Source organism: Mytilus edulis, chromosome 3 (genome assembly GCF_963676685.1).
Source record: "Mytilus edulis chromosome 3, xbMytEdul2.2, whole genome shotgun sequence".
Lineage (NCBI taxonomy): Eukaryota > Metazoa > Mollusca > Bivalvia > Mytilida > Mytilidae > Mytilus > Mytilus edulis.
In genome coordinates this window covers 80173987-80200395 of record NC_092346.1, presented here as the reverse complement: position 1 = coordinate 80200395, position 26409 = coordinate 80173987, and the positions used below count along the sequence as shown (strand labels likewise).

At 33.1% G+C, this 26409-nt stretch overlaps 1 protein-coding gene and 1 long non-coding RNA gene across 5 annotated transcripts in view; both read right to left on the bottom strand.

The window, feature by feature from the left end:
- Positions 1–1111: 1111 nt before the first annotated feature.
- On the bottom strand, positions 1112–10344 carry LOC139514490 (uncharacterized). The gene is made up of 3 exons (XR_011662625.1): positions 10202–10344; positions 2265–3787; positions 1112–1144 (listed from the first exon to the last, which is right to left on the bottom strand). It is a non-coding gene; the product is annotated as an uncharacterized lncRNA (long non-coding RNA).
- Positions 10345–16022: 5678 nt separating this feature from the next.
- LOC139514486 (uncharacterized protein C5orf34 homolog) overlaps positions 16023–26409 on the bottom strand; it is a 28288-nt gene continuing 17901 nt past the window's right edge. For all 4 annotated transcript variants that reach the window (XM_071303812.1, XM_071303810.1, XM_071303811.1 and 1 more), the window contains exons 10-13: positions 18102–18235; positions 17653–17754; positions 17139–17179; positions 16023–16623 (exon numbers count right to left, since the gene is read on the bottom strand). In XM_071303812.1, coding sequence (XP_071159913.1) covers positions 16274–16623; positions 17139–17179; positions 17653–17754; positions 18102–18235 — 627 coding nt within the window. In that variant the 3' untranslated portion in view covers positions 16023–16273. The remainder of the gene's footprint in view (positions 16624–17138; positions 17180–17652; positions 17755–18101; positions 18236–26409) is intronic.

Sequence of the window (26409 nt, the reverse complement as noted above, 5' to 3'; positions counted from 1 at the left end):
GGTTTGAATAGTTTTACACTAGTCACTTTTTTTTTTACCCTTTATAGTCACCTTTTTTTACACTTTATAGCTTGATGTTCGGTGTGATCCAAGGCTCCGTGCTATAGGCTGTACTTGGACCTATAATGGTTTACTTTTACAAATTGTGACTTCTTTGATGAAGAGTTGTCCAATTTGCACCCACACCGCATCTTCTAATATCTATTGTATGAAATTTGCATCTCAATATGTTACCCACTTTATTTTGATTATACGTACATTTAGTCCAGCGGCTAAGTCCAATATTTTGGCACAATTGATCACTTTATGGTAAGCGCATAAATATAAACGACATGCCAGAAACAGCAACATCATCAGAGACTAAACTATTTGCAGACGACAGCCTCCTCTTAGAACTATGTGCAATCAAGCAGACAGTTACCTACTGCAGAAAGACCTAACATCAATACCTAAAATAAATGGTAAATAAGCTTCAATGCGAAAAAATGCGTTGTAATCCGAATACAATCTGAGAACCGTCCTGTAATACCAACTAACTATAAACTGCATGGACACACACTAAACACTATTGAAGCTATAGCAAATACCTGTCAGTTACAATCAGCGTTATTCTAATGTGGGACAGACATATTGACAATATAGTGGATATATAAAGGCAACAAAACACTAGGCTTCACAAGACGTAACCTAAAAGATTGCATTTAACCGATTAAAGCAGCAGAATATTCAACAATAGTAAGACCTTCAGTTGAATATGCATGCACGGTTTGGGACTTAACAAAACAGACTAAATTAAAAGCAATCGAACAAGGACAGAAAAGGGCAACTACTACAGACCGCACACCTGGCTGTGTAACAAACATCAGGGACTGGAATCAACTGCCAACACCAGCGACACCAGCCGACACCACTGATGGATTCAGTGTTGTTCTGAAGGCATTCTCTGCCAAAATATAGACAGCAACATCCTGTACATATAGTTTTAATTATAAATATACAGAGAACGTTTTAAATGTAAATAGCCAAGATAAATCTATCTGTGTTAGACCTAATACATTCAATTATTGAATTTGGTTTCTTACCTGGAATAATAATAAGAAGAAGACACATCGATGTTTGTTTTAAATATAAATGTAATAAATTGCTTCGCTGAGCGCAGCTGGATCCGACCGCAGATGCCCTGAAAAGTTGGGGCCAAAATGGACACAATAACCACGCTTGATACAGGTTTGAATTTGGATTTCAATTAAATATTTGACACAAAATAGGTTTCTGCCACAGAATAACTGTAGTCAAAGAACTTAAAAATTGGTTATATCATTTTTATATATATTCATTTTTTTTGCTTTTGTGCAATACACTATGCTGTTGCAAATTGACCCCCCCCCCCCCTTTTCCCAAGAAAAAAATTACCACGTTTTTTTTAACTTTTGTGCAATACACTTTCCTGTTGAATATTATCCCCCCCCCCCAAAAAAAAAAATATTTGTAGAACTTTTCTTTTTAACTTCTGGAATCTGAAATGAGAAAAAATAGTCCCCCCCCCCCCCAAAAAAAAAAAAAGTTTTTTCCCACCTCCCCCTTATTAAAAAAAAATTCCTTACCTCAATATAGTCATTATCTCAATTAAAATGTCTAATAAAGTTTTCAACCATAATTACCCATTATAAAAGTCTTAAAATATAAAATGACATACATAGTCATGGCTAAAATTAATAGTAACTTCTAATCACCTCAAGACAATCGTCATTAAATTTTTCTTAATAAATAATTTACAATCAGTTTAAAGGATGTAATCAAACATTGTTGTTTTAAAAAGGGATTCGATTACCTCCCTTTGACTGATTTAAAATTGTCTTAATTGTCCTTTAACCAGAAAAAAACTTTGTTCCCCCCCCCTTTTTGCCCCTAATTCCTAAATGGTTTGAGCCATAATCCCCCAAAGTCAATCCTTACAATCCCTTTGCCGTATGGAAACTTATGGTATTTCAGAAACTTTCATACACTTAAACACAAGTTATTGACTGGAAACTACAAACATGCTTATTTGGGACCTTTTTTGGCCTCTTATTCTTAAACAAATCAATCCCAACCTTCTTTTAGTGGTTATAAACGTTGTGTTAAAATTTTATTGATTTCTATTTACTTATACTAAAGTTTTTATCCGGAAAACATTTGTCTTCGGACGACGCCGACGACGACGACAATGTGATACCAATATACGACCATTTTTATTTTTTATTTTTGCGGTCGTATAAAAATACCACGAAATATCATTACGGACAATTGCATCGTCACAAATATGTTGTGTCTAACAGAGAACACATTCTTAAAAGTTCTGACATTAATTGTTCATTGCACTGAATAGACGTGTCTGTTCTGCTTAAATACCGGAGGTCGGGACAATGTTTGACCAGGTATAGAAGTGTTTCATTGGAAGTATTCAAACATCCGAATAAATTCAGCCTTTTCAAATGTGAGTGCTTTTTGGTGCTTGCTCCATTTGTCTCTATTTGAATGTTTTCTGCACAATTCAATCTGCCTGTTATAGTTGATGACGTGTTCCTTAAATTTGCATTTGATTGGTCCAAACCTATACCACGACAACATGTTATTTCTAGTGTTTCCATATATATACACGAAGCAATCAAGTAAAGAACACCGTCTTTTGTTAACTCGTCACATTCTTTGAAGCGGGCAAACTTGAGTAATGGGCAGTTGTCTCCTATTGTCATCAAGGATGCATCTGTGAATTTTGCACCCTTTTCAAAAGATACTTTTTGCAAAAACGTACAAGACTTTGCAAGGAGAACGACGCTGTCATCATTGATATTCCAAATAAAATGTGTATGCAATGTTTTCAACTTAGGACAACCTTGAGCAACTGATAACAGGCCATCGTTACCAATTTTAGTTTGCATGTGATTTCCAAAAGTTAAATTTTCTAACGAAGGACAATTTTGACCGATGAAAGAAATGCCCCGGTCAGTGATAGTTTCACAATCTTTAACATTGATCGATACTAATTGGTTTGAACGACTTGTTAGCCATTCGAGACCTTGGTCATCAAATAGATTTGAATGTATTGCTATCTTTGTCAAGTTAAGATGTAACCTTTTAAAAAGTTGATTTGAGACGTAGTTACTTGATAGACAGAGGGTGGTAATGTGAGGATTCCCTTCAATAATGCGCGCCAAATCATGTTCATCGTGCGAATGTAATGTACGCAATGACAATTGCTGAATATTTGGCTGTGTTGCAAGGAAAGACAAAAAATGCTTGTCAAAATCTTGTTGCTTATCCTCATTATAGTAGCCTACGTCAAAGTCAATAAATTTCTTCTTCGACAGAACTTTAAACATATTTTTTACGTCAACCCCAACAACCGCCCAAATCTTTATGCTTTCCAAACAGGGACATCTATTACAAATTTCAGCAAAAATTTTTCCTGATCGTAAAAGATCTGCAGAAATATCGATGCTTTTAAGACTTGCAAATTTGACATGTTTGTCGTATTTTAAAAGTTTCCAAAATAGTTCTTCTGTTATTTTAAGATTAACAATGTGATTGACTAGTTTATGTTTGGCTAAAGAACGGTAAAATCGATTAAGTTTATCTTTGCGATATTCATATATGTATTCAACATAGTTCCATAGGCACATTGATGTTGTCAGATCTCTCCAAATGTGACAAACGTTGCGGATGACAAAAAGTAAATCTTTCTGTGTTAGAAATGATAGAATCTTCACCAATACTTCGGGCGGCAATTTGTTGATAGTCATATTGTCTGAAATGAAAAAAAAATGGAGTTTAAAAATAAGTTTGCTAATAGATGCTAAAACAGTAGGTAGCAAAGAAACTATGATTAGTTTGTACAATAATGTTTTAGTCAATCATTGAAACCATTCACATACTCTATAAAAAGATATTATGAAAGGTTTTTTTTTCTTTTTCCAATTTGCTGTTAATCTCTTATAACTTTCGGTATTACAATGATTGTTCATATTTCTCTTGATGATTTAATAAAAAGTGGTGGTGATTTTAATTCTTCTTGTATCTAAATAAAGGCAACCGTAGAAGTCTGCTGTTCGAAAGTACTAAATCGATTTTAAGAAAACATATGCGGGTTACAAACTAAAACCAAGGGAAACACATCAACTATAAGAGCTAGAAAACAACGAAACAACAAAAAACAAACGACAATGCAACACATATAGAAACGAACTATAAGATAACAATTACCATTTTCCTGACTTGTTAAAATCCTGAGTGCAGTTTGTGATATTTAAATTTAAATAATCAACCATTCTTAAACTCTTAGCCGGACTAAAAAGATTATTGAATTAAAAAATCAAACAGTGTTATCAATCTACAAAAAAAAACATAAAAAAACATCATCGAGATGTCTATAAGACTTTAATCATATATCAATATTCATATCCCTCATTCATAGCTCTAAACCGCTGTCCTCTAATTTTTGAATGGGTTTAGTTTGCTCTGTATTTGGTTTTCTAAGTTGAGTTTTGTAAACTGCTATTTGTCTTTGGTAGTTTTGTTTCCGCCATAGTTAGTTTGTTTTTGACTTATGAGTTTGACTATTAATTTGTTATCTTCCTCCTCTTTTTATAATCCCTGTCACCGCATGGTCTGTTATTTTATACCTTTGGGGATTTATTATAATGGAACTATACCTTTTCTATACTAAAGCAAAACACAATTCTCTATTTCAAGAGGCCCTGCACATTTCCATCATTGAAAGTAATATGCTGCTAAATACAGACCGAATGTAACGATAGTGTACATTGCTTACTGTTAGCTTTTCACATCAATTACATCTTCTCCCTTAGACGGAAAACCTACTTTTTTTCTTAGATGGATTGAATGTCATTAATATTAACAAAAAGTAAAATCATAAATAATAAAAATACCCAACTCCGAGAAAAAGTCCGTAATCAAATGGCAAAATCAAAAGCCCAAACACACCAAACGAATGGATAACAACCGTCTAGGTCCAGCACACTCCGCCATAAATCTGTACAGAAAATAATACACGGTCAGCAGTACTTCAAAGACCAAACTACACCTGTCATTTTATATACCTATACCAAACCTATTACTTCCAATGTTTTTAACCACAATAGGTTATAAGATATTTACCCGTGGGGATATAAAATTCAGACCTTCCGATTGCTCTTATGAATCGCCTCGTTAAAGGTGTAGTCTAGCTCGTAGTTTTGTCAATTTCTCGATATAAGTGAAACTATAAAAGAGGGACGAAAGATAGCAGAGGGACAGTCAAACTAATAGATTGAAAATTAAATGAAAACGCCATGGCTAAAAATAAAAAGACAAACAGACAAATAATAGTACAGAAGACAAAACATAGAAAACTAAAGACTAAACAACACGAACCCCACCAAAAGCTTGGAGTGATCTCAGGTGCTCCGGAAGGGTAAGCAGATCCTCCTCCACATGTAGCACCCGTCATGTTGCTTATGTTATTACAAATCCGGTAAATAGTCGTAATTCGGTGATCACATTCGTGAAAACGGATGAATATTAATTGTAGTTACGACATAAGGACCATATCCGTTATCATCTGTGAAACGATTATTCCGTCACGGTCAACCAACTCATGATGGCGTCCGTAAAATTTACGAAGGAATGATATCAACTTCACCATTTGGAAATCTTGGTTTAATAGCTTCCTTGTGAGAAGCAATCCTCTATCAAGGAAATTATGATAGGAAATACAAGCCCGGGAATATCGTATCAATTGGGAGTTATATACTCCGTATGCAGGCGCTGCTGGAATGTTGCTTCATAGAAATGGAAAGTTCACAATTGGGAAGCTGAAATCATCTCTCGTAAAGTTTTGTTTTCAACCGACCCTCATTGTCAATTTCTAGATGTAAGTCAAGATATGAGACAGACTTGACTGTATCTGTTTCTTTATCTCTAGTTCGATGGGATAGATTCGTTCAACATAGTCAACAAATTTTGTATTATTTAGTGAGAGACCATTATCTATATAGCGGAACGTAAAGTTAAAGGATATTGCTAACTTCTTATCTTTCTTCCTAAGAAGTTTCTGTATGAAGTAAGCCTCATAATAATAAAGAAACAAGTCGGCAAGAAGAGGGGCGTAATGGTTGCCATTCAAATTCCGACAGTCTGTTGAAAAACACGTCCTCCAAACGTAACAAATATGTTTTCAATCAAGAAATCAAGCATCTTGATAATGTCAGTTTAAGAGAAGTTTTTGTTTTAATCAGAGTGATTCTTTACAAAAAAGGATTTATCCCTCCCCAAGACATGATACTTGTATCTACATTCGCAATTCTTTTTAATGAAACAAAGTTATACCATCTCTTTCAATGAGACGTGCTTTGTTGTATGTGTTGTATCATTAATTTTCAAGTTCGATGGAATAGACGTGTTCAATATATTTATTAAACTTAGAATTACTTTATTTCTAGTAGGAGGACATCATCAATATAGCGGAACAAGAATTTAAAGGATTTTGTAGCTTTTTTCATTTTCAGAAGCTACTATTAAATTCTTCCTGATTTGAATAAAGAAACAAGTTGACAAGAAATGAATCATTTTGATCCCATGAGAATGCGGATTGCGTGTACAAAAACACGTCCTACAAAGATCTACAAATGAATTAAATTTGTTGTCATTAAAAAATCAACTTTCTTGATAAATTAATGTCTGCGTCAGATATAATTTGGTTAAATCAGAGTTGTACAAAATTACGATTTATCCCTCCCCGAAACAAGATACTTGTATATATGTTTGTCATTCCTTTCATGAAACAAAGCTGGACCAATACTTTCAATTGTCTTTTAGTTTATAATGGAGATTCACTTTACATCTCGAGCTTTACCCAAGCATTCTGAGAATACTTGTGTAGTGGTTAGAAATTTTTGGTACTCTAACAGATCTACCAAATGTACAGTAGTTGTCGTTTGTTTATGTAATATATACATGTTTCTCGTTTCTCGTTTTGTTTATATAGATTAGACCGTTGGTTTTCCCGTTTGAATGGTTTTACACTAGTAATTTTGGGGCCCTTTATAGCTTGTTGTTCGGTGTGAGCTAAGGCTCCGTGTTGAAGGCCGTACTTTAACCTATAATGGTTTACTTTTTAAATTGTTATTTGTATGGAGAGTTGTCTCATTGGCACTCACACCACATCTTCCTATATCTATCTACACAATTTTCTAGAATTCATTGCGTAAACCCCTGAGGGTTTACGCAGTATATATTGAACGAGTGATGTAGTCTTTCGGAACACCGGATGTTAGTCGGAACACTTCTGGTCTTTCTATGACCACCTTTCAAATACATGCGCAATAGCTATGACCACCTTTCAAATGCATGCGCAATAGCTTACAAATCTGTTGAATATGCATTAGCATCTTAAGTTGCTATAGAGATATTTTACGTATGATCTGAAATTTATTATGATATAATATTTTCTTGCACACGATTACAAGCTGCTAATATTAACCTACATGCGTAGTATTTTTAATTAGTCAAACGATGTAACCAGCTGTGTTTAGATATGAGATAAGATTTCATGTAAACAATGCGCTTTATATTCTGAACGAGAATAATTAAAAATTAAATCTTTAGAAAGAGTTTTAGTAGCATTTTATTTTAGATTTTACGTTTATTGAAGAAGTACATGTTGTAAAAAGCAAGCTATTTTTTTGGTTAAATATTGCAACTTTAATAAAAAAAAAATGGTTATTAAAAATAAAATTAAATAGATATTGAATATGAAAAAATAAAATATTTTGAACGAGAACAATTAAAAATAATATCTTTAAAAAAAGTATTAGCACTTTTTGAAATTTTACGTCTTGGATAGACCAAGGACATGGAAATATAATCATAAATACGTGCCTCAAATAGGTGTAAAAACGAGGATTTAAAAAAAAATTGTTTATTGAAAATAACGTTAAAATTAATTATGAAAGTTATGTCCGTATTTATTTTCATTAATATTGCAAATTTAAAGTTATTTTCTTTGTTTAAATATTGCAACATTATTTACTTTTTTTAATAACCTCTGAATCCTTTTCGTCATTAAAATGCGACTGATAAGTATAGATATTCAATATGAAGGGGGAAAAAATAACCGTGACTGAAATCTAAATCTAAAATTTATTTAAAAAAAATACACATTTGACCATGCAGATGTAGGAAATGATACTTCAAGCAATGAAACAACGAATTAAATGTGCCACTTTAATTACGACTGATAACCTAAAAATGAATCATGCATGCATTTTTAGCAGACTTAACCAGGTCGGCGATAAGATATCGAATATAAGAAAAGAAGATATCGGGTTTGGTGTCAATGAGACAACTATCTGCAAGAAACCAAAATAACACAGAAATACAAACTATGGGTCACCGTACGGCCTTCAACAACAGGCAAAGCACGTACCGCATAGTCGGCTATAAAAGGCCCCGAAATGACAATGTAAAACAATCAGTCAAAAAAGAAAATTAACAAAGTCCGTATCATCGTATGCGTAACTTAGTTGCTCACCAAAGGAACTTTACGCAAGCGTTTAAACACGCGTTCCATAAGTTTGAAGTACGTCGAAATGCAAAGGTATAGTTACGCTTGGTGAACGCTTTTACTTCAGGAAAATTTTAATGGAACATAAAAAAAATCATTCAGCTCAAGCGTTTGTCAAACGTATATACATGTACCTGTAAACTGCACGCACATAATATACACGCTACACGAGCGTTGAAAACGCTACCGATAAGTTTTAGACTTTAAGGGCACATTGCATACAAAAATACTCGTAGCCTTAAAGCTTTCTTTTAGGAAAAGAAGTCCGATACGGGTGAAACTTCATCAAACCTACAGAAGATATTACACCCTCTCTAACCATGCAACATGGGACTAGACATAGAAGTACAGGAACTACTCACATTAGTTTGAGCTGTACAAGATCTACAAAAATATCCCGCCTGCCTCAAAGGTGCATATAGGATCGACCATGGTCCAGCACTAATGATACAAATACCAACCAGAGTTACAATGACGTGGTAGTAAGTCTTTAAAGGCCACCGAGCGGCCTCCAAAAATGAAAAAAAAAAACCTACTATTTAGTCGGCTATTAAATGCCCCGACCATAAAGATTTAAAAACAAAAATCAAACAAAACTAAACAGCCTTATTGATAACAAAATAAGTTACGAAAACAACTTGACCGACATGAATTATGAACAACAACCACTGTACTACATGTTTCTGGCTTTAGAATGGACATTAGCACATAAACAATGTGGTGGCCATAAACCCAACCCTCCCAAATGAACCAAACCTTAAGGACAACACATCGCAAGAAAAAACTGTAAAATATCAGTTGCAATTCGCGTCCCTAAAATTATGGGTACGGTGCACAATAATCACTTACATAAAAACAATAGACACAAATCACTGAAATAATCGCACTTACCGAAAGCTATTTCAAAGCTAGTGAACATGTAGACGAACCAGTGGACATAGACGGACTGGTAAACATGTAAACAGACGGGCGAATGTGACAGACTTATTGACAAACATTCACATATAGACAGACCTGCAGTTGGGAATGTAGGAAGACCAGGAGAAACGCTAAGGTACGCTTTACGCACACCCAATTCACGCTTTAAGCTCGTTGTGCACACGATACAGATATGATTGACAGGTTGAATGCATCAAAATTACTAGCGTTTTGGTAGCGTGCATGATTTTTTTTACCTCGGCCGACGTACGTCGGATCTATACGTTGATGTGTGAAGCCGGTATTACATTATTTAAACCACTAAACAGGCAATGTTAGTTTCTAATTCTTATGCACAACAAAAGTAATATAAGACAATACATCTTTATTAAACAATTATCTAATATATATATAATGCCAAACAAGCATTTGGGTTTACGATTGCATTTCTTTTTTTAAAGAAAGCAACTTGTATCGGATTTTATACACCACCTCTTGGGTAGGTAGTTTCACAATAACTTTCAACTAGGCTATGATTGCTGATATGTAAAGTGATATATAGATCCATATGCCTATGCTTGCTGCAGATTGAAATCATTGTAGTTTAAGTAAAACATTGTATATATATATAACAGGTGTATATTATTTAAAAATAGAATATATAGATAAATATTTACTTACAAGAATTTATACTGAAAGCAATGTCTTAATCGTGTCAAATGTCTATTTACGAATAAGCTGCAATCTTTTATTGATAAATTTATAACACACTTTTTTATACGTGTGCTCACACCAAAGTGATATCCCTATATACATCGTGATTCATTTTGTTTACCTGAATTATAGGCCAGACAAATCTAAATTTATGTTATAATATTATTTTTTTGTAAGCACAAAGCTTGATAGGTCTTTTGTTTATCCGATTATACTTTCTGAATCTAAACAAGGCTTACAGAATTCATTAAACTATTGTGAAAATTGGTTAATCATTAAACAAATACATCTGGCTGTATTAAAATGCACAGCACTCTATATGTATATAATTATATACAGCATTATACGTATCTTGGAATCTGGTAGCGTTTTCGGAAGTAGAAAAAAAAAGATATAACCAATTAAAGGTTTTTTATCATATGAAAAACACGCAACAAATTTGGCCATAGTAGGTGAATTACGCGTCAGAAATAAGAGCCTTGTTGGGTTAAGCCAAAAATGTATAGAAAAATGAGAGAGAAAAATATAAAGCATTGAAATAATAGGGTGTAGAAAAATAAATACCCGATTACAAAATGAACAATATACAATAAAGGAAATCAACTGATCGCGAAAAGATTTAATGGTAAAACCATTTTAATAGCAACTTTATAGAATAAGCTTTATTTCTAAAAAAAAAATGCAATAAAAGATTAAATAATACATAAACCAGGGGCTCTCCATTAAAAATATGGCGAAAAAGAAATTATATTTCAAACATTGAAACATATGGAAGAAATAGTTGTTAAAGATAAAAGTACTTGTGAAAATAAATTTCCAGCCTTTCGATTAATCAAAACATAGATGTAATACCCATTATAACATCTATCTGTCAAACCAAAATTTTATTTTGACCAAAAATTGTACTCACACAGAATGCTCTCATATTTGGTTAGCAGCTTCATGTGCTACGCGTTAAGAGCTCATCTTCAACACGCTGCTGACCAAATATGAAGTTATTCTTATCTGTTGTTTCAGAGAAGAGTATGACGAATTTGCTGCACAAACGGGTGGAAAGACGAATAAGGTGATTACAAGTAGGTCCCAACTTTTAGAGTGGGTGTATACCACATGTTTCAGAATTCCTTACACTTGAATAAGGCAACAGGAGTATACCGCTGTTCGAAATTCATAAATCGATTGAGAAAAAACAAATCCGGGTTACAAACTAAAACTGAGGGAAACACATCAAATATAATAGAACAACGACACAACAGAAACACTAAAATGCAACACACACAGAAACGAACTATAATATAACGATTGCCATTTTTCTGACTTGGTACAGGACATTTTAAGAAAAAATGGTGGGTTGAACCTGGTTTTGTGGCTAGCCAAACCTCCCATTTTTATGGCAAGGTTAACTATAACATTAAAATGACACAAATGGAACGAACACGCAGACCAAAAACTGCATCATCATCATCATCATCATCATCATCATATTCTTATTAACGCAATCATAGAGAACACTCTGGCAAAAAACTTACATTACGCTCATTTAGTAGTCTTCTAATCACAAATATAGATGGACACTGAGACCGAAAGACTACAACTCTCCAGATTTTAAATCCATCCCATAAAAGCCTACAATCTATTGAATCTTTTTTAAATATATATTTATCAATTAAACATTTTATACGTTCTTGATAATCTGTATTTTGTAATACTGAGTTATTTATTTTCCAATACCCATTTCCCCTTTCTGATAACCCTGGCTTAAATCTTTAAAATACACTTTGGTGATCAGTAGACTGTATAACAACCGGTTTAATCTTACACCATTCTATAAGAGGTAAACATTCTGACCCAATAAAAATCATGTCTATTCTACTAGCTTGTGATTTATCCTTTCTTCTCCATGTAAATTCATGTTTATGTGTGTTTAAATTTCTCCAAACATTCGTTAATTTGTTAGTTTTTATTAATTGCTTTAATCCGTTAACAGGTTGAATAAATTTACCAGGACATAAAGACTTTCTATCAATTGGTTTAAGTGCATCATAAAAATCTCCACCTAGTATATGTATACCAAGACTGTGTTCTTTCAAATTATGGCTTACTTTTAAAAAAAATGAATTTCTAGGACAAAATCTTTATAAGGAGATTGCCTTTTCTTTGTTGACAAGTTTTCCCTTGGATTATTATTTGTTTGAATATTTCACATCAGTGAGTTGAAACCCTAGCGTTTGCTCAATTGCATAACTCTACCAACTTGATATTCGGATACAAACTTTGTATGAAAGTATCATTTAAAACAGGCTAATGTACAGTCGAAGCACTGTTTACTGGGCAATTGGTACCATCTGTGACTACTATGACGCCAATAATACATTATACAACCACGGCAAGGGTAAAACAAAAATGTATAGTGGATGATTACTGTGCTCATTACAAGTTTTTTTGTCAAAATAAATCTAATTTTAACAAGTTCACTAATGCTACCCCTTATATAAGTATTTCAAAAACAGAAAGTCTGTTAGCGCCGGATGTGAAAATACTTACAAGAAGCTTGATATCAAATACCAAGAAGCTTTTATTTAAAGTTCTCGAAGGAAATGCGAAAATGCAATAAATTTTCATTCATGGCCATTTTTGTAAGAAAATATTTATTATATGTAAAAACACAAACTGAATGTAAACCTGTAAAAACTGCCCCATATAGTAAAGCATGCTCACATGCAGTCTGCCAAATTTACATACTCTGATTCTGAGTTCATGATAAAATGTTACAAAATTTCATATAATTATGGCCACAATGTATAAGACAAGTTGCTTTCTTTAAAAAAAGAAATGCAATCGTAAACCCAAATGCTTGTTTGGCATTATATATATATTAGATAATTGTTTAATAAAGATGTATTGTCTTATATTACTTTTGTTGTGCATAAGAATTAGAAACTGACATTGCCTGTTTAGTGGTTTAAATAATGTAATACCGGCGTATAGATCCGACGTACGTCGGCCGAGGTAAAACAAATCATGCACGCTACCAAAACGCTAGTAATTTTGATGCATTCAACCTGTCAATCATATCTGTATCGTGTGCACAACGAGCTGAAAGCGTGTATTGGGTGTGCGTAAAGCGTACCTTAGCGTTTCTCTTAGTCTTCCTACATTCCCAACTGCAGGTCTGTCTATATGTGAATGTTTGTCAATAAGTCTGTCACATTCGCCCGTCTGTTTACATGTTTACCAGTCCGTCTATGTCCACTAGCTTTGAAATAGCTTTCGGTAAGTGCGATTATTTCAGTGATTTGTGTCTATTGTTTTTATGTAAGTGATTATTGTGCACCGTACCCATAATTTTAGGGACGCGAATTGCAACTGATATTTTACAGTTTTTTCTTGCGATGTGTTGTGTTGTCCTTAAGGTTTGGTTCATTTGGGAGGGTTGGGTTTATGGCCACCACATTGTTTATGTGTCAATGTCCATTCTAAAGCCAGAAACATGTAGTACAGTGGTTGTTGTTCATAATTCATGTCGGTCAAGTTGTTTTCGTAAATTATTTTGTTATCAATAAGGCTGTTTAGTTTTGTTTGATTTTTGTTTTTAAATCTTAATGGTCGGGGCATTTAATAGCCGACTAAATAGTGTTTTTTTTTTCATTTTTGGAGGCCGCTCGGTGGCCTTTAAAGACTTACTACCACGTCATTGTAACTCTGGTTGGTATTTGTATCATTAGTGCTGGACCATGGTCGATCCTATATGCACCTTTGAGGCAGGCAGGATATTTGTGTAGATCTTGTACAGCTCAAACTAATGTGAGTAGTTCCTGTACTTCTATGTCTAGTCCCATGTTGCATGATTGGAGAGGGTGTAATATCCTCTGTAGGTTTGATGAAGTTTCAACCGTATCGGACTTCTTTTCCTAAATGAAAGCTTTAAGGTGACGAGTATTTTTGTATGCAATGTGTCCTTAACGTGTCTAAAACTTATCTGTAGCGTTTTCAACGCTCGTGTAGCGTGTATATTATGTGCGTGCAGTTTACAGGTATATACGTTTGACAAACGCTTGAGCTGAATGATTTTTTTTATGTTCCATTAAAATTTTCCTGAAGTAAAAGCGTTCACCAAGCGTATACCTTTGCATTTCGACGTACTTCAAACTTATGGAACGCGTGTTTAAACGCTTGCGTAGAGTTCCTCTGGAGAGCAACTAAGTTACGCATACGATGATACGGACTTTGTTAATTTTCTTTTTTGACTGATTGTTTTACATTGTCATTTCGGGGCCTTTTATAGCCGACTATGCGGTACGTGCTTTGCCTGTTGTTGAAGGCCGTACAGTGACCCATAGTTTGTATTTCTGTGTTATTTTGGTTTCTTGTAGATAGTTGTCTCATTGACACCAAACCCGATATCTTCTTTTTTTATATTCGATATCTTATCGCCGACCTGGTTAAGTCTGCTAAAAATGCATGCATGATTCATTTTTAGGTTATCAGTCGTAATTAAAGTGGCACATTTAATTCGTTGTTTCATTGCTTGAAGTATCATTTCTTACATCTGCATGGTCAAATGTGTATTTTTTTAAAATAAATTTTAGATTTAGATTTCAGTCACGGTTATTTTTTCCCCCTTCATATTGAATATCTATACTTATCAGTCGCATTTTAATGACGAAAATGATTCAGAGGTTATTAAAAAAAGTAAATAATGTTGCAATATTTAAACAAAGAAAATAACTTTAAATTTGCAATATTAATGAAAATAAATACGGACATAACTTTCATAATTAATTTTAACGTTATTTTCAATAAACGATTTTTTTTTTAAATCCTCGTTTTTACACCTATTTGAGGCACGTATTTATGATTATATTTCCATGTCCTTGGTCTATCCTAGACGTAAAATTTCAAAAAGTGCTAATACTTTTTTTTAAGATATTATTTTTAATTGTTCTCGTTCAAAATATTTTATTTTTTCATATTCAATATCTATTTAATTTTATTTTTAATAACCATTTTTTTTTTAATAAAGTTGCAATATTTAACAAAAAAAATAACTGTAATTTAATCATATGCAAAAAAGACTTCCCTTTAATTTCAGTATAAAAAAATAAATAGCTTGCTTTTTACAACATGTACATCTTCACTAAACGTAAAATCTAAAATAAAATGCTACTAAAACTCTTTCTAAAGATTTAATTTTAATTATTCTCGTTCAGAATACAAAGCACATTGTTTACATGAAATCTTATCTCATATCTAAATACAGCTGGTTACATCGTTTGACTAATTAGGTTAATATTAGCAGCTTGTAATCGTGTGCAAGAAAATATTATATCATAATAAATTTCAGATCATACGTAAAATATCTCTATAGCAACTTAAGATGCTAATGCATATTCAACAGATTAGTAAGCTATTGCGCATGCATTTGAAAGGTGGTCATAGCTATTGCGCATGTATTTGAAAGGTGGTCATAGAAAGACCAGAAGTGTTCCGACTAACATCCGATGTTCCGAAAGACTACATCACTCGTCCAATATATACTGCGTAAACCCTCAGGGGTTTACGCAAATATAGAAGTAAGTTAATGAAATTGATGTGAATGCATCACCTGGTATAGCAGCTTACATCAAGCTTGTCAACATATTTCAAATAGTTCTAATTTGTAACATCTGCGAAATATACAACAAAAATTCCTGGGGTAAACAAGTATACTCCATCCTTGCAAATTAAGATGAAATGCCAATCAAAACAGTATATTATTAGCACTAAATAAAACTCCATAAGCAGGAAATAATGAAAATATATAGCAATTCTTTTAATTTGAATTTTTTCAATCAAACATAACTTGCATAATTTGTATAAATAAGATTCTTCAATAAATTCTGCTTAAATAACATAAACAAATTTTCTTTGTCCATTCATTCTGACATAAACAAGCAATTAATTTCAAAAGGTTGGCTAAATGTTTTCCTCTTGCATGTCGCAAAATAATGCTTAACATGATCATTTCACTGTTTTCAACCAGAAGAATGTATTGCATTATCAAGATTTGACCCCTTTCTTTTCTATAATTTCATCAATGTCTTTGATAGCACTAGATGTCCTTAATAAAGCTTCTCTAACAGAATTAAAGCCTCTAATTATCTCTAACTCTTTAGATGGATCATCTCTATGCCCATAATGTTTAGTCTTAAGAATTCGTGCTTCATCACTGTTGAAATGATCACCTCCTGTACTGTATTTTTGACTAGAACAATTTTGAGTCTTTCCTAAAGCTTCATGTCCACATTGTTCAAGCTGGTGATTTCCTGCAAAAGGTTCTTGCATTTCTGAAAGTCTTGCATCTTTCTGCTGCTCCATACCAGAGTTTGCCAAAGAATTGTCTGCGAGGTCTTGGAGAGTGAAGGAAAAATTGTATGTATAAATGCCTAAATATCTTGCCTGTTGAAGTGTTAGTGTGTTAACTATATGTTGAGAGATATCAAGCTCTTATCACATGTATTAGGAAAACTCTGATCAAAGAAACATGAAAATGGAGGCAAAATCAAACTCTTGTAGATAGGCAACCATATCATATTTTTTATTTTTTTTATTTTATTAACCTTTCATAGATTTTAAATAACAATATAATTGTATTTTAAATGGCAATCATATCACATTTTGTTATACTTGTTTTTAAACCTTACAAGGATTTAAAACACTGCAGATATTATTGTTAGAATTGTTATCCCCAACTTATTATATATCTCCAATTTCGATTGGCTAATGACACATCATTATAAAAAACAATAGCCCAATGTTGCTAACCCATTATCTGGAAAAATAGATAGCCCATTTTCCCTTGTTCTGGGATTGTTACAAAATAACTGCTTCTGTGTTGTTCATCTAATAAATACATAAAGGATACAATTAAAGCACTTTATTTTCTGTAGCTCCTTGGTAATCATTCTGAAAAATACACATTGTACAATATAACTGTTATTATACATTTATTGTGTAACATTGTTTTCAATATAAATGCAGCATTTACAGGATAGACACTATTTGAGGTAACTATATCATTATTTTTATATTGACCGCCAGATTTTGAATTTAGAAAATAAATAGTTGGGTGTTCTTTGACGCAACTACAAAAATGGCACTTGTTATTGTCATTGAAGGCTCGTCTGGAAATTATATATTTCCAGTGAATAAAAGCTTTAGGTGAACTATGAAATAAAATTATACTTGTGCTCGTAACATATATATATATTCTCATATTGTAAGAGATTAATCAGAAATTTAAAGAGCTAAGAAAATAGTTTTGTGGAGACAATGAATAATTGATATTCAGGAAGAAATAAATACAAACAACATGTACACAGTTACTGCCTATTTGGACAGACCCTCTACCATGTCTTTATACAGGAGAAGTTACTTACAATGCAGCATCATCTGGCTGGTTCCAATTCTGATAGAATATCTTTCTCTGTGTAGGGGAGCTGTTTACCCATGCAGCCCATTCTAAAGCAGCATCAGTATACCTTAAAGTGTATAACATCATTAGCACAGTTAAAACAGTGTCAGTTTATACTTCATCATTTCTTTCTTTATCTTCTTTTGGATCCCTTCTTTCCATTATCAAAAGAACAAAACAATAATTTTAAAGTTATAAATATATGATTTCTCTGAATATATAATGCAAATCTGTGTTAGAATTATTGAAACTATTAATTGATAAAGAATGAATCTTTGTTTTTCTTTCCAACCTTTCTGAATCTATATGAAACATTGAGCTTTAAAAAGGGAAGGCCCTTTAAAACTCATTCCTTTTACGAAAATATTTAAGCTTGCTAACAAAGCTTAACTTTGGGATTATAATGATGCTTACTTGCTATAAATGCCTGGCTGTTTACTGTCCACTATCTGGTACTGACCATTGGTCAACAGTAGTTTACATAATCCCTGTTTACCTCTACACTCAAGGCTACTCTGCTGTTCAAGCTGTTGTTGTAAAATGGCTTTCTGAAATCAAAGTCAAATGAATATAGAAGTTACATTCCTATCTTGAAATAAAACTAGAAAAGTCAGTTGCTATACTTTAGATAAAGGTTTATTGTCTGATCATTTCTTAAAATCAAAGAGCTGAAAGCTCTGAAGAAAAATGACGCCACTGTCTCTAATATTGGGATAGTTTTTATGCAAGTCTTGATTTTCACATACCGCAATTAGTTTAACAATGCAACATGTATCGTAAGCATATAATTGATATTCGTATATGTGTGTGTGTGTGAAGTGAAGGTGACAACTGGCTGGTTTTTTAAGACAAATGAATAGGTCAAGACTAGCTGAATTGTACAAATAAATACCGTAGAAAGGCTTGTATATTTCTCACTGGTACATAGTCTGAATCTGAGTCCGTTCGCTTCCATTCACGTTTGCGCCCACTCATTTTCACCCCTTTCACTTTCACACCCTACATGTTCGCACCCAATCTTAATTGGTTTTGTGTTTAACAACTATGTAAGCAAGTGTTTTCTTATAAGTATAATTGTTGTCATTGTCTCAAAATAAAGTGAGACAGCAATTTTTTTTTTGTGTTGAATAAATCTTAATTATGTTTTGGATAAGGTATTGCTAAAAATAATAATAATCCTTTCTAAATAAAGTGGTATTTTGTCAACGTTTTATTTTGTGTTGAATAACTCTTAATCATGTTTTGGTTAGTGTATTGCTATAACTTGTTTCAATGACTTGTTTCAAAATGAAGTGAGATTCTGACTATCATGACTATGTTTGTTTCTGCGTGTTGAATAAATTTTATCATGTTTTGGTTATATTAGTGGATTGCTATATTTTGGTTTCTATGTTTTATTGTTTCGTTGTTTCAGATCAATGGGACCAAGCTGTTAAAAACAATTATCTTTTGTGTTTTTTCCTTTAAAATCTTCAATGTTTTACTCATACCAAGCTATAAATACATTCAGTATTTACACCCAAGCAATTTAAAACAACAACCATAATTTTCCAATTATTCAACTTGAATTTGAATTAAAATTGGGCGTGAATGAGTAGAGTGTGAATGTGCGAACGTGTAGGGTGCGAAAATGTATTGGGCACAAACAGACCTGATGCCACACAGTCTGAACCCCCTTCTCCCACAAAATATTAAGTAAATAATCTTTTTGTTACTGCTATCAAAGGTCTAATGAAACTCAGATAGTTTCAAACATTTATCAAAGAATTCTAGTCAAACTGGCACCTAGTTAAATTGGCACCTGAACGTCGTAGGAAGGCGTCCCAGAAAAATAATAAAATAGCCTTGCCAGACGTCATAATTATTTGGACTAATACATGAGATATTGTGTATTTTTCTGCATTATTTTAACCAGTTGAGCATTTTACAGGATTGTTGGTTTAATGCTGTTTAAACTTTACTGAAAAACAAACACCTTAAATTTGCTAATTATTTGGCATGAAAGTTTGATTTATTGAAAGAGACTCATAGTTTTCCATTTTATTTTAATAATTGACTTGTTTTTACAATTACACAAATTGTCTAATTGTTAAAACAACAGCTTTGGTAAGGGCTTCGTTGTTTACCTTTATACACTACATATTCACTTTCGTTTCGTGGTTTACCAAAATACACAACAACATATTCACTATGTACTTGGTAACAGTAATTAATTAATTGAATAGAAAATATTATATCAAATATTATTGGATGCCGAATTGACGTCGAATAGGTGCCGATTTGACTAGATGCCAATTTAACCAGGTGCCGACTTCACTTGTACGTTTCAATTCCTCTGCGATCGTTTGCGGTATTTTCTTGAGAAAACCTATTTTCCATCATCAAAGAGAAGAAGAAACTGCTTTAAAATGATCCTGGAACGCTTCATGATTGTTAAAATAAGTTTAATTCACTCAAAAACAATTTTAAAACTTGCGATTAAACAGGAAGTTTCCAAAGCACGTGTAAAAGAAGAAATTAACCGGTGAGAGTGGAAATCCGTATATGACAGATATCCCTATAGTACGACTTTGAAAGTTAAACAGTTCAATCCCTTTGTAAAACAATCTTTAATATACCTATCACATTAATGTTTGAATGGTCTTAAGCTTATTCAAACGGCTATTGGTACTTTACGGAACGGAACGGAACGGAACGGAACGGAAAAGAATTTCATTTAAGGTATCCAAAGGGGGCATTTATCAAAATTTCGAAAAATCTTTAAAACAAAACAAACTTTAAAATTTCTGTGTTTTACGGTTTTCCATATACAAATAACACAAATGTATACTAAATCTCATCTTCACAGGTGAAATGTGTAATAATGTATAACATCGGGAAATACTCTGTAGATGAATATGTCGGATTGTCCTGATAAATTATCATGAAATTAACGCATTTGCAAGTCATGCATTATGATATCTAGACTGACCTCACGTCGTCCTTGATTAGAGACAGTGATCAAGTTGAATCTGATTTAAACTTATTAATTTATTTTTCCGTTCCGTTCCGTTCCGCAAAGTACCAATTGCTCTGAGGAATTGGTATTTAACGGAAAAAACGGAAACAGACATCTTTAATGTAATTAAAGCTGTATGATAACAAAAATTGTCTGACACCTCTTTTTGCATGAGTGGTATGTGTTTTAGATAGCATTTTCGACTTGATCAATAATAAAAAATTTAACACAAAGGCAGGTTACACAAAAAGTCTTTCTCCTTCCATCGGTAATTATATTTTAAAAAAGAGGCCTTCAACAGCCCGTTCCGACGATGATTAGAGACAGTGATCAAGTTGAATCTTTATTAAATCTTTTAATTTATTTTTCCGTTCCGTTCCGTTCCGCAAAGTACCAATTGCTCTGAGGAATTGGTATTTAACGGAAAAAACGGAAACAGACATCTTTAATGTAATAAAAGCAGTATAATAACAAAAATTGTCTGACACTCTTTTTGCATGAGTGGTATGTGTTTTAGATAGCATTTTCGACTTGATCAATAATAAAAAATTTAACACAGAGGCAGGTTACACAAAAAGTCTTTCTCCTTCCATCGGTAATTATATTTAAAAAAAAGAGGCCTTCAACAGCCCGTTCCGACGATGATTAGAGACAGTGATCAAGTTGAATCTGATTTAAACTTTTTAATTTATTTTTCCGTTCCGTTCCGTTCCGCAAAGTACCAATTGCTCTGAGGAATTGGTATTTAACGGAAAAAACGGAAACAGACATCTTTAATGTAATTAAAGCAGTATGATAAAAAAAAATGTCTGACACCTCTTTTTGCATGAGTGGTATGTGTTTTAGATAGCATTTTCGACTTGATCAATAATACAAAATTTAACACAAAGGCAGGTTACACAAAAAGTCTTTCTCCTTCCATCGGTAATCATATTTAAAAAAAAGAGGCCTTCAACAGCCCGTTCCGACGATGATTAGAGACAGTGATCAAGTTGAATCTGATTTAAACTTTTAAATTTATTTTTCCGTTCCGTTCCGTTCCGCAAAGTACCAATTGCTCTGAGGAATTGGTATTTAACGGAAAAAACGGAAACAGACATCTTTAATGTAATTAAAGCAGTATGATAACAAAAATTGTCTGACACTCTTTTTGCATGAGTGGTATGTGTTTTAGATAGCATTTTCGACTTGATCAATAATAAAAAAATTAACAGAAAGGCAGGTTACACAAAAAGTCTTTCTCCTTCCATCGGTAATTATATTTTAAAAAAGAGGCATTCAACAGCCCGTTCCGACGATGATTAGAAACAGTGATCAAGTTGAATCTGATTTAAACTTTTTAATTTATTTTTCCGTTCCGTTCCGTTCCGCAAAGTACCAATTGCTCTGAGGAATTGGTATTTAACGGAAAAAACGGAAACAGACATCTTTAATGTAATAAAAGCAGTATGATAACAAAAATTGTCTGACACTCTTTTTGCATGAGTGGTATGTGTTTTAGATAGCATTTTCGACTTGATCAATAATAAAAAATTTAACACAGAGGCAGGTTACACAAAAAGTCTTTCTCCTTCCATCGGTAATTATATTTTAAAAAAGAGGCCTTCAACAGCCCGTTCCGACGATGATTAGAGACAGTGATCAAGTTGAATCTGATTTAAACTTTTTAATTTATTTTTCCGTTCCGTTCCGTTCCGCAAAGTACCAATTGCTCTGAGGAATTGGTATTTAACGGAAAAAACGGAAACAGACATCTTTAATGTAATTAAAGCAGTATGATAACAAAAATTGTCTGACACCTCTTTTTGCATGAGTGGTATGTGTTTTAGATAGCATTTTCGACTTGATCAATAATACAAAATTTAACACAGAGGCAGGTTACACAAAAAGTCTTTCTCCTTCCATCGGTAATTATATTTTAAAAAAGAGGCCTTCAACAGCCCGTTCCGACGATGATTAGAGACAGTGATCAAGTTGAATCTGATTTAAACTTTTTAATTTATTTTTCCGTTCCGTTCCGTTCCGTTCCGCAAAGTACCAATTGCTCTGAGGAATTGGTATTTAACGGAAAAAACGGAAACAGACATCTTTAATGTAATTAAAGCAGTATGATAACAAAAATTGTCTGACACCTCTTTTTGCATGAGTGGTATGTGTTTTAGATAGCATTTTCGACTTGATCAATAATACAAAATTTAACACAAAGGCAGGTTACACAAAAAGTCTTTCTCCTTCCATCGGTAATTATATTTTAAAAAAGAGGCCTTCAACAGCCCGTTCCGACGATGATTAGAGACAGTGATCAAGTTGAATCTTTATTAAATCTTTTAATTTATTTTTCCGTTCCGTTCCGTTCCGCAAAGTACCAATTGCTCTGAGGAATTGGTATTTAACGGAAAAAACGGAAACAGACATCTTTAATGTAATAAAAGCAGTATAATAACAAAAATTGTCTGACACTCTTTTTGCATGAGTGGTATGTGTTTTAGATAGCATTTTCGACTTGATCAATAATAAAAAATTTAACACAGAGGCAGGTTACACAAAAAGTCTTTCTCCTTCCATCGGTAATTATATTTTAAAAAAGAGGCCTTCAACAGCCCGTTCCGACGATGATTAGAGACAGTGATCAAGTTGAATCTGATTTAAACTTTTTAATTTATTTTTCCGTTCCGTTCCGTTCCGTTCCGCAAAGTACCAATTGCTCTGAGGAATTGGTATTTAACGGAAAAAACGGAAACAGACATCTTTAATGTAATTAAAGCAGTATGATAACAAAAATTGTCTGACACCTCTTTTTGCATGAGTGGTATGTGTTTTAGATAGCATTTTCGACTTGATCAATAATACAAAATTTAACACAAAGGCAGGTTACACAAAAAGTCTTTCTCCTTCCATCGGTAATTATATTTTAAAAAAGAGGCCTTCAACAGCCCGTTCCGACGATGATTAGAGACAGTGATCAAGTTGAATCTGATTTAAACTTTTTAATTTATTTTTCCGTTCCGTTCCGTTCCGCAAAGTACCAATTGCTCTGAGGAATTGGTATTTAACGGAAATAACGGAAACAGACAGCTTTAATGTAATTAAAGCAGTATGATAACAAAAATTGTCTGACACTCTTTTTGCATGAGTGGTATGTGTTTTAGATAGCATTTTCGACTTGATCAATAATAAAAAATTTAACACAGAGGCAGGTTACACAAAAAGTCTTTCTCCTTCCATCGGTAATTATATTTTAAAAAGGAGGCCTTCAACAGCCCGTTCCGACGATGATTAGAAACAGTGATCAAGTTGAATCTGATTTAAACTTTTTAATTTATTTTTCCGTTCCGTTCCGTTCCGCAAAGTACCAATTGCTCTGAGGAATTGGTATTTAACGGAAAAAACGGAAACAGACATCTTTAATGTAATTAAAGCAGTATGATAAAAAAAAAATGTCTGACACCTCTTTTTGCATGAGTGGTATGTGTTTTAGATAGCATTTTCGACTTGATCAATAATACAAAATTTAACACAAAGGCAGGTTACACAAAAAGTCTTTCTCCTTCCATCGGTAATCATATTTAAAAAAAAGAGGCCTTCAACAGCCCGTTCCGACGATGATTAGAGACAGTGATCAAGTTGAATCTGATTTAAACTTTTAAATTTGTTTTTCCGTTCCGTTCCGTTCCGCAAAGTACCAATTGCTCTGAGGAATTGGTATTTAACGGAAAAAACGGAAACAGACATCTTTAATGTAATTAAAGCAGTATGATAACAAAAATTGTCTGACACTCTTTTTGCATGAGTGGTATGTGTTTTAGATAGCATTTTCGACTTGATCAATAATAAAAAAATTAACACAAAGGCAGGTTACACAAAAAGTCTTTCTCCTTCCATCGGTAATTATATTTTAAAAAAGAGGCATTCAACAGCCCGTTCCGACGATGATTAGAGACAGTGATCAAGTTGAATCTGATTTAAACTTTTAAATTTATTTTTCCGTTCCGTTCCGTTCCGCAAAGTACCAATTGCTCTGAGGAATTGGTATTTAACGGAATCAACGGAAACAGACATCTATAATGTAATAAAAGCAGTATGATAAAAACAAGTCAGACCCTTCTTTTTTGAATGAGTGGTAAGTGTTTTAGATAGCATTTCGACTGGATCAATATTTAAATAAACAGCTGCGCCATGAGCGCATGATAAGCCCGTCGTCTTGTGAAAAAACATAAATCTTTTTTGAATAACACAGGGTTGTACAGGATGTCATGCTTAGTATATCCTGACTCATTCCTTATTCCCGCTCAATAGGAAGATTGTACAAGATGTATTTGGAAACCCGACGCAACATTAGCCTGTTAAGTTTTAAGCAATAGAGATACAGCGCAACATGTGAAAAAAAACCTCTTTTTTTACAAAATCTCAATAACTCGAAAATATAAAAATGAATCATCACCAAAAAGTATACAGATCTTTAGATTAATATAACAAAGAAGTGTGTAAAGTTTTAAGCAATAATCATAAATCGTTTTTGAGATATGGTGCGACATGTAAACCCCCCTTTTTTTTTTTTTACAAAATACTCAATAACTCAAAAATGACATTTTGAATCATCACCAAAAAGTATACAGATATATTAAGATTAATATAACTAAGAAGCCTTTGAAGTTTTAAGCCATAATCAAGAATCGTTTTTGAGATACGGTGCGACATGTGAAAAAAACACACCCCTGTTTAAGTTACAAAGTGCCATAACTCAAAAAGTTGTAATCTTATTTTCACAAAAAAGTATACAGATCATTTGACCATCATAAGAAACAACTATATTAAGTTTCAAAAAATTTGGATAAGTCGTTCTCAAGTTACGGTGCGACATGTTTACACCAGACAGACGGACAGACGGACGGACGGACGGACGGACACTGGACATTTGTATACCATAATAAGTCCCGTCAAAATTGACGGACGTATAAAAAATAACACAAAGACAGGTTAGACAAAAGGTCTTTCTACTTCCATTGGTAATTATAAATTAAAAAAGGGGCCTTCCGAAGATGATAAGAAACAGTGATCCCCATTTCCATTCTCAATTTTATATTAGAAACAAGGTCTCATAAATATTAAAACATATGTTTAAAATATATCTTCATAAAAATATGAGCACTAAACACTGGTTTACACTATAATAAAAAAATGTTTGCAAATTGTTAAAACATTTTCGGATTTATCAAAGCACTATAAAAAATGGTAACTCCTTAAAAGTCATAAAACCACAATAATAACTGCTGTTAATCAAAGTATTTATAAAAACTAAAAGTCTGTTCTGTTACAAAACCTATAGGCAAAGGTCTTACTATAATATCAGCGGGAAATTTCGGTTCTAGAGGTGCATTCCGTATTTAATCTGCATGGGCGGATGCAGGAATTTTCGAAAGAGGGGGTGCTAACCCAGGTAACCCAGGGCAAAGGGGGAGGTGCAAAACATATGTCCCGATACAAATGCATTGATCGGCAAAAATAAAGGGGGGGTGCACACCCCCGGAACCCCCCCCCCCCCCCTGGATCCGCCACTGAATCTGGTTTTTTTTCTCCTATCTCCTGATGACAGCTGGTGTGTCCGTAGATATTGTTTAAATTTTCTATATTTTCACTTTTTAATTAGTTTACCTGCACAATGGCGCAGAAGCAACATTTATTTTTTGGCGCAAATGAAAAACTACAACTTTTAAGAATTGGCCC